At 44.3% G+C, this 16,911-nt stretch overlaps 2 protein-coding genes across 3 annotated transcripts in view; one reads left to right on the plus strand and one right to left on the minus strand.

The window, feature by feature from the left end:
- The window catches only part of LOC105559713 (Fanconi anemia group J protein homolog), a 53,391-nt gene extending 38,098 nt beyond the window's left edge, over nucleotides 1-15,293 (plus strand). Inside the window, exons 4-15 of one of the 2 annotated variants that reach the window (XM_012008220.1) lie at nucleotides 3,833-3,871; nucleotides 11,345-11,444; nucleotides 11,534-11,632; nucleotides 11,699-11,792; nucleotides 11,870-12,079; nucleotides 12,830-13,066; nucleotides 13,238-13,543; nucleotides 13,608-13,907; nucleotides 13,995-14,315; nucleotides 14,757-14,950; nucleotides 15,049-15,103; nucleotides 15,178-15,293. In XM_012008220.1, the coding sequence (XP_011863610.1) occupies nucleotides 3,833-3,871; nucleotides 11,345-11,444; nucleotides 11,534-11,632; nucleotides 11,699-11,792; nucleotides 11,870-12,079; nucleotides 12,830-13,066; nucleotides 13,238-13,543; nucleotides 13,608-13,907; nucleotides 13,995-14,315; nucleotides 14,757-14,950; nucleotides 15,049-15,103; nucleotides 15,178-15,270 (2,048 nt within the window). In that variant the 3' untranslated portion in view covers nucleotides 15,271-15,293. Of the gene's footprint in view, nucleotides 1-3,832; nucleotides 3,872-11,344; nucleotides 11,445-11,533; nucleotides 11,633-11,698; nucleotides 11,793-11,869; nucleotides 12,080-12,829; nucleotides 13,067-13,237; nucleotides 13,544-13,607; nucleotides 13,908-13,994; nucleotides 14,379-14,709; nucleotides 14,951-15,048; nucleotides 15,104-15,177 lie in introns of those variants that run through there. The other variant, XM_012008221.1, reaches the window with a different exon arrangement.
- Nucleotides 15,294-15,376: 83 nt separating this feature from the next.
- LOC105559712 (coiled-coil domain-containing protein 86) lies at nucleotides 15,377-16,470 on the minus strand. Its single transcript, XM_012008219.1, has 3 exons — nucleotides 16,196-16,470; nucleotides 15,583-15,787; nucleotides 15,377-15,488 (listed from the first exon to the last, which is right to left on the minus strand). Exons 1-3 carry the CDS (start codon nucleotides 16,360-16,362, stop codon nucleotides 15,408-15,410), a joined length of 453 nt encoding a protein of 150 aa, XP_011863609.1. The 5' UTR covers nucleotides 16,363-16,470; the 3' UTR covers nucleotides 15,377-15,407.
- Between the last annotated feature and the right edge of the window lie 441 nt (nucleotides 16,471-16,911).

The raw sequence follows: 16,911 nt of genomic DNA on the forward strand, positions 1-16,911 counted from the left end.
TAATTAGACCATTTTTTATCTGTTTAATGATTAAATGTCTATTAAATTCGGTCGATCGGTGGTTTTGCTTGGACTTGTTTAAGGACATTGTCTCGGGGTCGGGATGTATCTGTCACATTAGAAAAAATTAAATTTTTTGGCTTGTGTTATCAGGTGAATTGATGCTCGTAAATAATTAAATAGACAATTTTTTATCTGTTTAATTATTAAATGTCTACCAAAATGAAATCATTTCACAGTCTGTTTAATTATTAAATGCCTATTAAATTAGTCATACATACATGTACAATACGTGTGCATGTAAAGTATCTAGTAATGCAACGATTGCCGCACACTGCCGTCCAGCTTCTTGTTCATTCTCCCATTCCGCCATCGCGCCGGTCGCAGGACCGCGGCACGGCGAAAGATGCAGGCGTAAGAAAAAAGAAGCGAGATGACGGCAGAGAAGGGGGTGGGGAGGGCGATGCAGGACCAAGAACGAAAACGATATCCCGTCGGCACGTGCACGCGGTTAAAAAGGTTCACGAGGTTTCGCCGCGTCGGCCGCGCGCGGCTCGGCCCGGCAAAAGCGGAACCGGCTGTCGTGATACGGATCTGACCAATCATAAAGGCCGCACATGCACGCGCATAATGGCCACTCATTCATCCATCCAGGGCCGCGCAGCGGAACAAAGGCGGAAATTAGTCAGGTTCGTTATGCTTATTAATTGACTGACATTTCCGTCATATTATTGTACGGCGAATCGGAAACTGCGCTCTCGTGGGGCCCTCGAGAAACGGGGCCCCGCTGCCGGGTACGCGCGCCGGAGCTGTCGCTACAGGACGTAGGCTTCGTTGAATGGACGAAGTCAACGATCTGAAGAAACGTGCCGACGCTCCCGTGGATAGCTTCCGCGGTCAGATCCGGGATTGAGATTACAAGATTACTGTGCTATACAATAGACAACTATAAGGTACGCCAATATGCAATGGAACGTATTGAAACTCCTCCCCCTTCCATTCCACGGAAATCGTCGTATTTCGATTTCAAGGCAAAACGCAATCCCCAGGAAGAAAATGATGAATGACGAAAAACGACCGTACGGTTATTTGTCGCTACAATTTTCACGGAAAAAACAGTTTGAATGGGCCAATTTTAATATTTCTGCATTCTGAAAAATTTAATCAAAGATTTAAAAAAACGAGTTAGCGCTCGGAATTAGAGGCAAAAGAGTTTGATAACGCTTTCAGGGAGAAAGCTTTGATGACGTGTCGAGATTTTTTTTGAAGATAACGTCAGCATTGCGGATTCGTCATGCCATAATTATAGGTAGATTATTAATTATTGATTAATAAAGCGCGTTTATTAGCGACGGCACGGCCGCGGAGGGAAATGATACGAGCGGAATAGATGAAAGAAAATGGAGCGCAGACGAAACGCAAGATGCGACTCGAGTGAATCGCAGAAAAATTGCACATAAATGAGAAGTTTTTCATATAACGTATGTTAACGTATAAAAGGCACAAAAAGATATGACGTTACGGTATCTATGCTCTGCGCGCTCAAAGAGAAAAGCATTCGTGTACGAAATTCCCTTTTTCGTACGCGTGGTGAGCCGTTATCATGTTACGTCTAAATATCCTTTATTCATATCGTTAGCCAACGTGCAAAAAATATCTGAAATGTACATGAAATTTTTTTCTTATTGTTTTTAACGGGATATTATATTTGGATTCGAAGGAAAAGATGCGATTGCAAATGATTGTTTTCCCCGTCGCGTGCACGACATAACTTTTGCGCTGTCGCTTTTAAAAACCACCATCTTTCGACACGCGATATCTCGTTATCTGGTCCCTGTGAATATGCGAGAAGAATCGAAAAATGCTGGTACGATACATGAGGGGATAAAGCAATTACGTGGATTCACTAATAACGATGCCCGTAGTATATGCTCTGTTCTCCCTCTCCGCCGGTCCAGCCTCGTTAAATATAAACGGGTCGAAACAATGATTTTCCGTTATGTTCTAACAACTATAAAACCGTATCTCGCCGCGTTGTAAGTGTATTTAAAAAATTCCCCTATCGTTACTCCTCTCTCTCTCTCTCTCTCCCGCTCGAAGGGTCACATACGCAATTACATCGTACAATTATATCGTATCTAAAAAAAGAAAGAGGGAAAGCTTCTATTTTTACACGCGCAATAATACGCTTGAAACGTCAGAAAGCCCTCCGTAAACGCGCGATGTTCCATCGCGTATTCATTTTATGCACCCCTCGCGAGAAATTGGTAGAAAATGGCGGACCGGCCGGTCCTGAAAAGGGTGAAGGGCTCGTGTAATGGAGCTTGGGGATTTCTTAATGATGCCCGTCGCTGCTGACGCCGGGCTCCGCTGTATGTTTATCCTCCGCCAAGGGACGACACACGTGAAAAAGGAGAGGGCGTATCGGCACCGACGTGCAGCTGTGCCCCATATCATGCACCTATATCCTTGCGGAGGGTGGTAAGCTATATCGGTGAGGGAATAATGCCACGGGGGTGCTGGAACGGTTTCATTACACGGCTTCCCCAGGGATAATATCCCGGGATATCTCTCCGCGGTCGACCCCACGGAGGAGGAGGGGGGGGGGGGAGGGGGTGAAATTCCGTGCTATCAACCCACCTCGCATGAGAGATGAACCCTCTGTGCGGCGACCCCTTGGTGGAGGAGCGTCAGCCTGAGCAACCCCTTTGGAGGCAGAGCGCGTTCGGGGCGAGCAAGGGAGGAAATTGCAGCAGCCGACCACACTGGGGCAAGGGATCGGCCATGCGGCGACAGAAAATGGCCGATGGCCTCGTGGCGATTGCAAATACGAAGGCGCTATTTTAATAACGGCACAGCGAGAGCGGGTTACATCGTTTCTGGCGTGTCTATTCTCTCCCGGAGCTATAGAAAGAGCGCGCTACGCGGTAACACAACGGGCGCTGTTATCCGTTTCCAGCTTCGTTCCCTTTTGTTCCTAGATATGAGATTTTTTAAAGTTGAAGGAATATCAATAGTTTTATTTTTAGACGGATTACGGGATCATCTTTGTTTAACAAACACGTCGGGAGGAGGGACTCGGCGTAGGTGAAATCGCGTATTGACGTCTTGTGGAACGTATTTTTCTTCTTTCCTTCTTCTTCTTTTTTTTTTAAGTCGGCACCCTTTGAAGCTGCCGCACGGATATCGCCTACCTCGATGCCATTATATCGCGATCACGCTCGCGCGCGTTGCGATTAGCGTTTAGTGCGCACAATGTATAGGAAAGGGTCCTTTTCCCGTATCAGATGCGGGGCGGGCCTTGGACCAGTTATTAGGCCGCTGACAGGCCCGTATAATCCGACTCGTAATGCACAGAACGAAAAATATAATGCCTATTAGCGAGGATCTTTTCAACGCGGCTCGTGTTGCCCTCGGGATTTTTTTCTGCGTTGTTATTTCTCCCTTTCCCCCCCGCATCGCATCGGCCGCGCGCTGGTTCGCGCATAGTAATTTTCATTTCGCCCTTTCCGCGGCGTTTTACATTCTGAATCTCGCGTCGTGTCAGTCATAACTGATGATAAAATGTAGGTCAGAAGATAATTTTTTTCTTCGCATTGCCATCGCAGCATCAAAAAGTCCAAATAAGTCATTTATCGGAGGAGGATAAAATTGGTAGTTTGTTATACAGTTGTGAAAAGCGTAACGTATTTATATAGTTCTGGCTCGCACCTAATATTCAGGCGTTTGTCTCGGTAATTTTTGACCGTACGAAATAATTAATCTCACTAAAGAAGAATAATTTTTGAGTACCTATCGTTTCTTGATAATAATTAATATTTTTCTGTTTCAGAGGAAATATGTCGAGAAAAGGGCGATGGAAGCAGTACAGGTGAGTAACGGAGAAGAGATTATTTTTCTTCTATTATTCCTCGTCAATACGACGCGCCGATCGAGCGAAAATGTCTCGCTCGCTCGGGATTCACGCGTCTAAAACATCGGTCGGACAGGATAACGCGTTCGTTAACGAAAATGTTGCCGAGTTGGCTCGAAGGAGGGAGATTTCCGTCAGTTTTACGTGGCACAGCGAGTACATTGTATCCACGGACACGAAACGAAACGTAACGTTGCGCGAGCGTTCCAGGTGTCTGCTCCTATTGTAGTTGGCGATACTCGAAAAGCACAAAGCGAATATGATGTAACATAATTCGAGCAGTTCAAGCGCGAAGACCCGCCGCGGTTATTATATTTAATACCGATCCGCCAGCATCTGCCCGCGGCGCGCTTCTTTATCACGAACCAGAGGGATACTCCCAAGAATTTTACGTGCAACGACGTGACGAATGTATTCGTGCAATCGATACGTTTTGCTGCCGAGGGATTCCATGCTTCTGAAGAAACGCTGTCACTAACATTAATGTTTTGCGAAATTCCAAGCTGATCTCCAATCTGATTTTTAATCCGATAAAAATTAACTCCGCCTCGCAGGGAACATGCATATTTTTCTAATTATTTATCATTCACTTGGAGCAGAAACTCTCTGTCCGTTTAACGAATGGCACGAGTGAATAAAGTGCAATGATGAGGAAATGAAGAATAAGGCAGCCGATTATTCGTTTTAATTAGTGGCAGTTGACGAATGCTGGCAGCATAACAGATTGTAAAAGTGAATTTAGCGGTGCGTCATCCAGACTATAGCTTTTGGTTCGTTAGCGTTTGCGAGACCGCACGCGGATTTGCTCCGATGAAAATTACTGCGCATTCTGGCATAATCAACTCATATATTATTTGTAAATTACGGTTAATGATTATCATTATCTTCGATTCGAATGTAACTAATGTTACATTTGCAACACTAATACGCGCCCCGTCCATTATTCATGAGCTCTCGAAATAATATCGGCGTGCCCGCACATCTCAACGTGATCAGGTGCACCGGGCTGATATATAATTCAACAACGGCATCAGTTGACTCTTTTGATAAGCGCGAATATTGTCGCGCGAATTTCTTCTCGCGACTGGTTACGTGACTAGCGATCTCGAGAGGGTGGAAAAAAATATGAGTCGCGTTGCGAGGAAAGTCGGGCAGATGATTTTATCCAAAGGCAGGAGGCGTATTTTGCCAGCGTTGAGACATTCGAGGCAGTTGCGACGAGCATCGTCAATGTCGAGCTTGAATAACGTCGAAACGCGCGACGGAATATATTTTCGCGTTCGTTACGCAACTCGGAAAAATCATCGTCGCGACCTGTCGGCGGTAACGTTACCGACCATGCGGTGGCCGCAGCCGCCACCACCACCTCCGTCATCGCCGTTGTCGTTCGCGACCTTATATTCCACCCCGCGGGGGACGTGTCGGGGGTTGCGCGGCAGCGCGGCAGCGCGGTAGGGTGGGTAATGTCGGGAAATGCAGCTAACGAAGTTTACGAAGACACTTAACGGAATTACGCCCTCGCTCGCAATGGTCCCCGACATCGCCCGCCACCCCTTTCCCCGTGCGCCGTCCACCCCCGCGCGCGCATCGTGGCCAGGCCATCCGCCCCGAGCGTCCCTTTGCACTTTTCCGGCGGCAGGAAGGTCGCGTTAATTACCGACGGAGGCAAGAAGCCGGGGAAACGGTGGCAAGATATTTCGTCCTCGACGCTGAGCGTCGATGGTTAGGAAAGTCGACTATGGGGGTGGGCGACGGAGGACGGCGCGGGAAGCGGGCGGGGGGTAGCCGGAAGTGGGAGCGGGTCGGGAAGGGGTCGGTTTGCGCTGAAGAAGGGTGTTATTGACATGGTGGGTGTCGCGTCGTCGGCCATCTTGGGCCGCCGCGGTCTCCCCGCCGCCGTCACCTCCACCTCCTCGTTTTCCTCTTCCTCCCACCGCCGCCGCCGCCCACCCTCTTCGTCGCATTCGCTCTGCTCCCCATCGCATCCGAAGGACATCCTTGTGTTCCCTTGTACCGAGTGACATTCGGGCTGCCGTGCCCAGCCTAACCTGCCCGGCGGACGCCCTGGGCCACCCTTTTCGACCAACCCCGGCAACGAGCTGCGAGGGTCCCGGGGGCTGCTTGTCGCCATGGCGACCGAACCCTCGCCCAACCCCCTCAACCAAACGCCGATTCCCTATCCCTCGGCACTTCGCTACCCTCTTCCGCCACCCTTCCTCGTCGCGCGCGTCCTCGCGTTCACGCTGCCGTCCTCGTCGCCAAAGAGAGAGGAGTCTTTCGATATCCTGCGCCTCTCTTTGACGGCCCTCTTCTTTTTCTCCTCCGTGCTCCTTTGTCTCCTTTTTCTCGCTCCTCCTCCATCGTTTCTTCATCCTCTTTGTTGGCGGATAGCTAAATGCCAATCTTTGTTTTTTTTCCAATTTCTCCTGTCCCTCCTTTGTTTTCTCCTATCATACTTCATTCCCGTCGATATCTTGTTCTTCTTGAGTATCTTCGAATTTTTGTTTTCCTAGTATCTTTCTAGTGTGTTTATCATGCACGAACCAAATCACATTTTCCAACCAAATGAATCTCGCGTCCCTGCCGTTTTTTTTCTTCCTGTCGCTTTTCAAACTTTTATTTTAGTATTTCTCAATCGTATATGTCGACGCGATGCAATCTCTTACGATCACTCTCGTTTTTCGTTTGTCATTAATAAATTTTTGGACAAATTTAATATGTTTAAACGAAGAAAATTATAATCACTAATTTTTATTTTTGCCAACTTGTAAAATTGCGCCTTTACGTTTCGCATAATAAGGATACAAAATGCAATCACATTCGTACGCATATTATTTGATATTTTAAGAGATTATCGTGCACTCCTTTGTTTAACTTGTAAAACTTTTTCAGAATTTATGTTTAAAAATCTTAGCTCTGCACTGTTCTTTGTATTTAGAGCCGCGCCCGCAATTCTTCCGTGCAACATTAATACCGAAAAGAATTCGGCGTCCGATATTGATAGTCGATATAATTAATGGTTAACAACACTTCCCTATATCGATTAAAAAGAACGCTCGGGCTTTGCTCAAAATGCGCGGTGCGGTTTCGGTGTTACGCGAATTTAATGGCCTGCCCTGTAAAAAATGTCTGGCAGGTATTTGGAGAATTGGTTAGCGGCGTTAATTCCGCTAATTATATCGAAGAGCCGATCTCCGGGAGGGGAGGAAACTCCGCGCGATCTTCCTTTTGTCGGGGGGGAACCCTTTATCAAACATTCTCGAAGGCACAAAGTTGCCCGCCCTCCGGCCCCGCGGAGTTGGCGGATATTAGGAAGGGACTTCGCGCGGCTTTTGTCTCGTTTGGCCACAAAGTTTCGCGAAGCACCACAATCCCGACCAATTAGCAACGATTTCCTAAAATCAAGCCGTAACCGCGAGCTAATTGGCACTTGACATTCAACCCACTCCCTCATCTGTCGCGAGAAACTCTTAAACCACAATAATCGATGATAAACGCACCAATTAATCGTACGTCTCAATTAAAAGAGCCCTCAACCCTCGACATGATTTGATATCCCGGTGCTTTGTGTTTTGCATCCCGACTTTTTTCATTGTCTTAGGAACGGGGACACGTTCAGTTGTGTCTAGAGCCGCGTTCGCTGTGAATGTATCGTCCACTCAAAAAAAAAATCTTATAACGAATTCGATTGCTTGCACCAGTGCGCACTGAGTGCACACTAAGGCCCGTTTATAGTCAATTCTTATATTTGACTTTGTCGTAAATATATGTTCAAAAAGTATTTAGCTAAAAAAAAATGATCCGGATGGATGCTGTACGGATCATTTTATTGGCTACGAAATATTTCCAGAAATATTCAAGACAATTCTTAAATATAAGAATTGACTGTGAACAAAGTCTTAGTGTGCACTCAGTGCGCACTAGTGCAAGCAACACGAATTCGCTATTACTAACGCAGGTAAATTCATAGGTGTCGCAACAAAAATGTGTCACTATTTTGCGTATCTGTTAGCAGCCTACAAAATTTATAGCGGCAACATTCCAGCGATACCTTCTGGAAAGTTTAGGTTTCATGACTAAATGTTAATCATTCACATTGGATAAAAATGAATTTCGGTGCTAGAACAATCTCTGTAAGGAATATAACTGGTTTGTGTATCATAATCAAACGTTAGGATGGATGGGCGTCGCAGAAAGATTTTCTTCCTAACATTCGCTAACAGTTCGGATAGAAATTCTGTTTCTGTTATTTAAATTGATTAAATACGAAACATATGCGATTTCGCAGTATTACCTGTTCATTTATAGATTTCTCTCTATATGACGTACGTAGAAAATTGGTGTCGCAGTTGGAAGATCATTTTTTTGAGCGTCCGTGAATTTTTATTTGTACCGCGGTACAAGTGCATTTCATTGCACCGAAACTTATCTGTCCTATTGTTAGAAAATCAATGAGAAGATCATTACACGGAGTATATTCAGAAATGAACAGTAAACTTTATGCTATACTGCAATAAAATAAAAAAAATAAAAAAGGAATGCGGTAAGAGCCGGCGCGGGATGTTAGACACGGAATACAAAATAATGTATGCTATATTAACGTTCATAATGGTCAAACGTTTCGACCAACTAATGTGATCCTTTTGAATGACATATGAAAAAGATATTAATTACATCACAACGTTAATTATTATTAAATGTAAATGTAAAATTAAGTTATAAAAACCGTTCGGTAAAAAACAAAGTCGCTCGGAAAGACGAAAAATACTGGGATGCTTATTGTTAGTCAAACGGGAGAAAATGGGGGGCCAGAGTGAGGCGGGCAGATGGTATCATTTCTGTCGCTTTCCAGTAATTCTGATTGGTCAATGGTTTTCTAACTCGCGACTCCTATCTCACTTGTGCAAGGTGAGATAGAAAAGCGTTGACCAAACACGTTACTACGAAAGAGACAGAATTGGTACCAGTTGTCCGTCTCACTCCGACCATTATTCTTAATACGACAGTAAGTTCCAGTTATAAAGTTCGCTGATTTGCAACCGTCGCCTACGGAGTAGAATTTTTTTAGCGTCCTGCATTTTCCGCGTGAAAGACAAATACTCGATAATATCGGGAGCAAAGTATCGGCGTTTCAGTGGCGTTCAAGTGGCTTAAGGACTCTCGGCTACCGAGAGACGTGGCGACGAGCGTTGGAACGAGCTCGGCCGGACACGGCTGGACCGTGTTCACTATGCCCAGCTGCGTCGCGGCAAGACAGAGGACGGCCTGTCATCTCGGGGGACAACGATCCGTGGAAGACGCATCGGAATGCGATCCCGCAAACGCCGCCCATTCACGGGAGGCCACGTCGCCGCGCTTTGCCGGCCGCGGTTTTAAAATACGGGAACGAGCGCGGGCGATCGTAGAGTGGCAACGATTTGATTAATTAATGCCGGTGGAAGCGTCGGGCTCGCATCCGCGTCGAGTTTGTGCGCGGCGATAGGACCGGAAGCGCGCGCCAAGCGCGCGTGTGTGATGTATATATAATATATATGTATATATATATAACTTATATATTATATATATATAGAAAAAAGGAGGAAGAATCGCAGCCTTTATGTACTCGAATCAACTGTTTATTCAGCGTATAGTGAAAACGGGAGAAAGAGGAGAAAGAGATGGAACGAGAGCGCGGCGGGAGGGCCCGGGAGGGGAGGCTGCGCGGGGGAGGAGGGAATGCAACAGCAAGCGCGAGTGATCGACGTGAAACGAGTTCATTCATGCTGGATGTTGTAATCCTGAATGGACGTAGAATGGATCGAAGCTGCGCGATTAGATTGGGCCGACTTGGTAGATTTCTTTTTTTTTTTATTTATTCGAAGGGTACGCGCGGGCAATTTTTATGCGAAACGGCGAACTTTCGGCCGTGAGATTTGCATCCGGTAAAACGCGATCGCGCGGTTCTCCGTCGTTCAACGACGCCGAATGCGATTTTCGCGCCTTGCGCGCATTCAGACGCGATCCACGACGAAGAGGCCACAATTGAAGAGAAGTTTTTAACTTAACGTACCTTCGCGAGTCGCGAAAATGAATTTTCGGCCTGGAGCGGAGGATCCGAGCGAGTCGTCGGGCGAACCGCGTTGAAATCCCGCGGGCTCGCGGGCAAGGTTAAAAGGGCGCCTCGCTCCATCTCTCAAGGGTGCGATAACTTTCAGCGCCGACTGTATCGCTGGATGATGTATCCCCCGGGGGGGTTTTCTCCCCTTGGGTGTTGGGGTGTGTTTCGTTGCCTGGCAACGACACCCTCGAAGTCCGCGCTCTGATTGGCCCCGTCTCGCTTTTCCTGTCTTAGCCTCTCTTCTCACCCCGTCGCCAATCAGCCGCCCCCCTCCCCTTCCATCCCGTCGCTTCGCCCGTGCTACCGTACCCACCCGTTCCGTGCTCGCTCTCTCGCCGACGGAAACCGCCGTCGTCGGGGCGAAGTGCACACATGGGCGCGCGCGGAGAAAGAAAAAAAAAGAAAAAAAAGGAGAGGGAGAGAGAGAGAGAGACACGCGACGTCAGAGGAGCGTCTAGGCGAACGGAACGCGAGGAGGAATTAGGGGGTAGTTTGGCGCGATGGCGCAATGTCGGGTACATGCATGTTGCACATGGCGAAGCGACGTAATATTATCTCGGATAAATAACACGAGGTCTCCCCGTTGCCCTCGTATTGTCGTACGAGGGGGAAATGTGCCGAAGGGAAAACGTACGTTTCTTTCATCGAATCTGACTCTTCACGAGCGCTTAATTCCCTCCTCCCACCCCTTTAATAATGCGCATCTTAGCCGTTGCTTTTAATAGAAGCGCGGAAAGGCGGGGTGTGTGTATATATATCTCTCTCTTTCTCTCGCTCTCTTTAGATAACTTGGACGAAAGTTGAAACTAGTTTCGCGGGATGCCGGAATCTTATTTGCCGTAGATTCATCCGTTCTAAATCCGATTACGAGTAAACCGCCGTTTCGCCGGGCGTCTCCTGATGTCATTGAGAGTCATTTCTATCTTTACGGCTCCGTAAATTGTACGAAAGGATTAAAAGCGATTCCATTGGCTTCCTTTTCAATGCCTCCTTCGAGTAGTCGGCTTGTTGTCCGGGACTCTTGCGCAGCGACTACGAGAGGATTAAACCTTCCTATTGATCCCCCGTTCAATGGATTCGTGCCCTTTCACGTGCCAGCGTTTCGTAATGTTTTGACATCCTTTGCGCTCGTCCCTTCGCCTCGATAGCTTCCTCAACTGCTGGGAATACATCTCCGTGCCTCTCCGATACGATATTCGATAATAAAATTTACCTCCCTCTTCGAGATACACGCGGGAAAAAATCATTCTTTTAAAAATATCGGCCTTTATTTCCGCCACGAAGAACCTTCGTAAATGTGGTAAATTAATATTTACGCATTGCCTGTTTAATAGAGAAATGCGACGAGGATGATTCTTTTAACGACAATTTCTTCTTAAACTCGTCGCAGTACTTCGACGAAGAAATGTACAATAAAATTTTGCACGAAGACAGGTAAGTGCGTTATTAAGTATAGCGTTTCAAACGTTTTATCTAAACGGGGGGGGGGGGACGAGTAGTGAAATTGAATTGCTCGTTTGCAGACCGCGGAAGGTGCCAAAGATATTTTACGGGACGCGAACGCACAAGCAAATCGAGCAGGTGGTCAGAGAATTGAAGAAGACCGCGTACAGGCATAAGAGGTAAAATGTACCCGCGAGATATCCGCTTTATTAAATGAATACATAACTGAGTGGGCTTCTTTTCAGGATGACTATACTGAGCAGCCGAAGGCACACGTGCATTCAGGAAACCGATCGGAACAAGAACGAGCTGTGTAACGAACTGCTCGACCCGCTGAAGGTTTCTATAAGCGTTATATCGTACTCGCGGGGGTCAAAAGTTGAATAATTGCGTAACGACATTATTTCCGCGCGTAGGGTAAGAAGTGCCCGTATTATAATGAGCATAGTAAGAGAAAGGCGACGATATTTAACACTATGAACACGCCGTGGGATATCGAGGACTTGGTCTCAGTGGGCAATCACGTCGGGGCCTGCCCTTATTTCGGCGCGAGGTCCTTGATGGCCGAGGCGGACATCATCTTTTGTCCTTACAACTACGTCCTGGATCCAGATATTCGCGAGAGCGTAAGTACAACTAATTTGCTAATGAAGTGTCCAAAGCGAGAGGTGAACCGCTGAGGACATTGTGTTGTACGGATCTGCGGCATAACTGGGCATTACTCGGCATTTCTTTTGGGGGCAGTTAGGCCTTGCTGGGGCATTATAAAGATAAATCCTACTGTGGCGGTTGTGTCAGATGGACGTGCCTTCGAGAAAATTTTTCTCCGACCGATATCCAGAGACGGATGACGTCTTTTTACATTTCAGTATTAGCTAATTCATATATTTCCTTGAAAAGGACCATAATCCGATGGTCGACACGTTGGATTATTAGATTAAACCACTTACCTGTAGGTCCGGTTTCACCAACGTTGTTTAACTTTAAGCTTGGCTTAATTCGTTCTTCGTCTCTTTCCAACTGTTACTGTAGAAAGAGACAAACATGAATTAAACTAAGATTAAAGTTAAGCGACGTGAAACCGAGCCTTAGCCAGTTTAAAGTCGTAAAATTATTTTTCTTCCCGTTATTATAAAGATAAAATAAGATAATAAGATTAAGTAATGCCCATCGGGCATTAGTAGGCATTGGTGCGCATGATTTTGGTCAGCGGTTTTACCCCTCGGTCCAAAGCCAAGAGATGCTCGGAAGAATTGCAGCGAAGAGACTTTATTAACGGAACATTCAACAGTTCTAATCTTTTTATCTTAAGACAACCCGCACATTCTTTTCTACAGTATTAAATATCTAATAATGGAGCAAATTAAAATGCACAGATGCAAATCAGCCTGAGAGACAATATCGTGATACTTGACGAGGCTCACAATGTCGAGGATATGTGTCGGGAAGCTGCCAGCGTGAATCTCAGAGATGACGAGATGACACATGCCGCCAAAGAATGCCAACATCTACATTTATTGTACGAAAACCGTGATCCCCACACTTATGATACTATACAAAGATATCTCACGGATATCGCGAAATTCCTTAAAAATATTGCGGTCGAGGAGAAGGTGTGCATACATGCTTGTGAATTAATTAAGTATTAATTTTTGCTTTTACATTAATTTTACGTGTCCCAATGATTTAATGCAATTTTTATTTCGTAAGATATTCATTATCAATTTATGAAGAATTATAATCGGTAGTTTTACTTATTATAAGAGAGAATATGTACGTTTCAGAGTTACGAAAACGGAATGATGAGTAAGAGTTGGCTTGGTAGCGAATTCCGGGAGCTGCTGCACGTATATGACGTTGGGTGTTCTAGATTTCCCGATTTTCTCGCCGCCAGTGGGACAGCTATACAGGATTTCGGAAAAAATATGAAGGAGGAGATTCGTCGCGAAAAAATAATACCCACTATTTCGCGGGATACTAAGAAAATTCTTGAATACCTCTGTTTCGCTATGCAAATGATTTCGTCAGATAATTTTGCTAATGACTACAGAATATACGTCGTAGAAACGATTGAACTTACCAAGAAAGCTGTAAGTCTGAGCAGTTGCATTAATTAATAATTGTGCCAATATCACGCGGTTGTTTTTTTATTAGATGACCGAAGCTGTCTCGGCCACATCGAAGGAAAAAGTACGAACCATGAAGCTGATCTGTATGAATCCCGCCATAATTTTCGCGCCTATTGCCCGTCTTGTTCGCTCTGTGATAGTTGCTTCCGGTACTTTGACGCCGACTGCGTCGTTTCAAAGCGAACTCGGCACGCGATTCCCGCATATAGTCAATCCTAATCATATTATACCGGAGGATCAAGTGTACGTAAGATGCATACCACGCGGGCCAAGTGGAAAATCTTTGAGGGCCACATTTGACAAAGTGAACTCTTGGGAGTTTCAGGTAAGCAGAAACTGATTGCTAACGATTTATATTCTAGATGACACGTTACACGTATGCGAAGTTAGGTAACAATTTTTATCCTGGCAGGACGAGCTCGGTAATTTGATTCTTCGAGTATGTGACGCTGTACCGTACGGTGTACTGTGTTTCTTTCCGTCTTACAAGACAATGAACACCATCCACGAGAGATGGAAGAACACCGAAGTATGGAGGAAACTCGCCGACTTGAAGAGAATTTTTGTCGAAAGCAGTAAGGAACTGGACTTGACAGAATATCGCAGGGTAATTGAGGAATCATCATCTAAATCGTTTCGGACGGCATGCGGAGCTATCTTGTTTGCAGTTTATAGAGGAAAGGTGGCGGAAGGAACAGATTTCAGCGATAACGAGGCTCGTTGCGTATTAGCAGTAAGTAACATTCTTACTTTTTATCTACATATGCTTGCGCACATGTATTTACATATGCATATACAGGGTGTCCTGAAATTCGCGACTCAAAATACCATAGCAAGAATGTCGTCGAAAAAATAAATTAAAAAGTTATTTGCCATTTTTCGTTCCGAGCAGTAGATTTTTTAGATAAAAAGGTTCAAAACAGGCCAATCATACATTACGGTTGAACGGAAACCTGTCCGTGAGTCGCGCGTCGATAGTGTTAGTGCACTAAACTGATTGGCCTGTTTTGAACCTTTTTATCTAAAAAAACTACTGCTCGGAACGAAAAATGGCAAATAACTTTTTAATTTATTTTTTCGACGACATTCTTGCTATGGAATTTTGATTCGCGAATTTCAGGACACCCTGTATGTATATAGCATAAGTTATTTATAATACATCCTTATGTATTAGGTTGGTATACCGTATCTCTTCAAAAATTCTGATGTAAACATGAAGATGAAGTATAACGATTTGAATATATCCAAAGGTTTGCAATCTGGTACAGAATGGTATACTATAAATGCATTTAGGGCGTTAAATCAGGCAATAGGCCGTTGTGTCAGGCATAAAGGCGATTGGGGTGCTGTGCTGCTAGTAGATGACAGGTAGATACAGTATTTGGGAATAGACAACATTAGTTTCGATATATATACAATATTTGGGAATAGATTCCATATTAATTGCCGATCATTTATATGTATAGGTATGAACAGTCATCTACCAAATGTGGCTATCTACCAAAATGGATTAAAAGAAGCGTAAGTCTCAATGATCAGTAATAAACTGTCGCAAACAATTTAACAATTTTACTTATGGTTTACTTATATTGCAGATAAAATTTGCCACCAATTACGGTCTGGAAATAGATCTTCAAGATTTCGTTGCTGTACAAGTTGCACGTGAAAAAGGAGAAAAATGCGTATAGAATCAATACTTTCCTTTAGAAGATATGCAGAAGTCTGTGTTGAACGAAGACTTTTTTTTTTTCATTAAAACTGATTAACAATTATTATGATATTATGTACTTAATTAAGTGTTCTATTTCTGCAGTTTTATTTAATGTTACATATTAGTTGTGTCCCTCTTTTCAATCATCCTTAATTGTTTCTTCTTCATTCTTTTTATCTTCGTAGTATTTCTTATCTAAAAAATGACGATGCAATGCAAGTTTTACAATACAACAAATACAACAAATATAGATATATATATTACATAAGTAATATCAGCGTTTACTTACAACTTGGACAATTTCACTCTTCTTCCTGTTCTCTTCTGCCCTCTTTAAATTTTCTCTTCTTCGCTGCTTCTTGGCCTCCTTGTCCGCCTGTTTCTGTGCCTTGATTGCCCTTGACATCTCCTTAACACGTTTCAGATCCTCCCTCAGTTTTTGTTTCTTGTCCAACGACAACCGAATTCCACGGGTTTTAATAATAGAAGAAAATCTGCGAACGAGCATTTGCATTATTGACTTGTACCTTCGTCGTACCTGTTTACTCATTTATTTATATAAAACGCTGGAATATAATTAGATATTCATTTTATTTTATGTTATGGCTGTACACTTTTACGTCGGATAGTTAAATGCTAAAGTAGTTGCTCGTCAAACAAAAAGATCTTTCTCGACACAATGCTCGAATTTTAAAACAAAGTTTCGAAGTTTGGCTAAGAATTTATTTCTCCTCATAAAAATTAGAGCTGCAATAAAAACAGAAAAAAGACAAATGCACATAGGACTACTTTATCTAAATCACTGCCTGGTCTGTAACGTTATGGAAGAATTATATTCGATATTAATCATAATTATTATGAATAATTGTGCTATCGTCGATTTATCATAAACTGTAACTCACTTCGTTTTTTCTCCCTTCCATATCCTACCAGATTTCGGTTTGCCTCGCGGGATACCTTGTCTCTCGCGTTTCTCAGCGACGGGCGACGACTTTGACCTGTCTTTATTTTGTACCGTTGCCGCATTCAGTATATCTTCCATACGTGTCACTTTTTCGCTGCTCGCCATTATTCGGGAGTATTGTCGATGAAACGTGCGCTCCTTAAAATATTTCGGCGTGTAAAGAAATTTTATCGGAGGTTAGAGTTCTCCGACACGTGGCGACAGTGGCGTAGCAGCGGACGACGAGTGAAGCGCAATCGCCACGAGCTGCATTACCGACGTACGAAAACGTTATCACGATAAAATAGCGCGCGGATGAAAAATATTTCATTCATTTATGCAGAGAGAGAGAGATTGGATTATTTAAAATGCAAATATATTAAATCCACATTGTTTAAATTTACAAGCTGAAATATAAATATTTTGACTGCATAACACAATTCTTATAATAATATCTTGAATTGTTTTCATTTCGCATTATAGTATACTTAATTTCGCTCCTTTTTTCACTCTTCTCATATTGATTACTAATTCTTATTTCTAATGCCCATTCTACACCTAGGGATGATCCTACTTGTGGCTCATCCGATACTCGCTTCTATACCTAAAGCTAATCCTACTTACAGCTTATCCGAGGAAGTAGTATAAAGTGTAAAAGGTACACTGTAGTTGTAC

Source organism: Vollenhovia emeryi, unplaced genomic scaffold, assembly GCF_000949405.1.
Source record: "Vollenhovia emeryi isolate VEMERY1.0 unplaced genomic scaffold, V.emery_V1.0 DF939259.1, whole genome shotgun sequence".
NCBI classification, from domain to species: domain Eukaryota; kingdom Metazoa; phylum Arthropoda; class Insecta; order Hymenoptera; family Formicidae; genus Vollenhovia; species Vollenhovia emeryi.

Coding starts and splice junctions, on each gene's coding strand:
- LOC105559712 (XM_012008219.1), bottom strand. CDS start 16,362: ATGGCGAGCAGCGAAAAAGTGACACGTATGGAAGATATACTGAATGCG. Junction 15,788..16,195: donor TGGAAGGGAGAAAAAACGAA/GTGAGTTACAGT, acceptor GCTCGTTCGCAG/ATTTTCTTCTATTATTAAAA. Junction 15,489..15,582: donor AGAGTGAAATTGTCCAAGTT/GTAAGTAAACGC, acceptor GTCATTTTTTAG/ATAAGAAATACTACGAAGAT.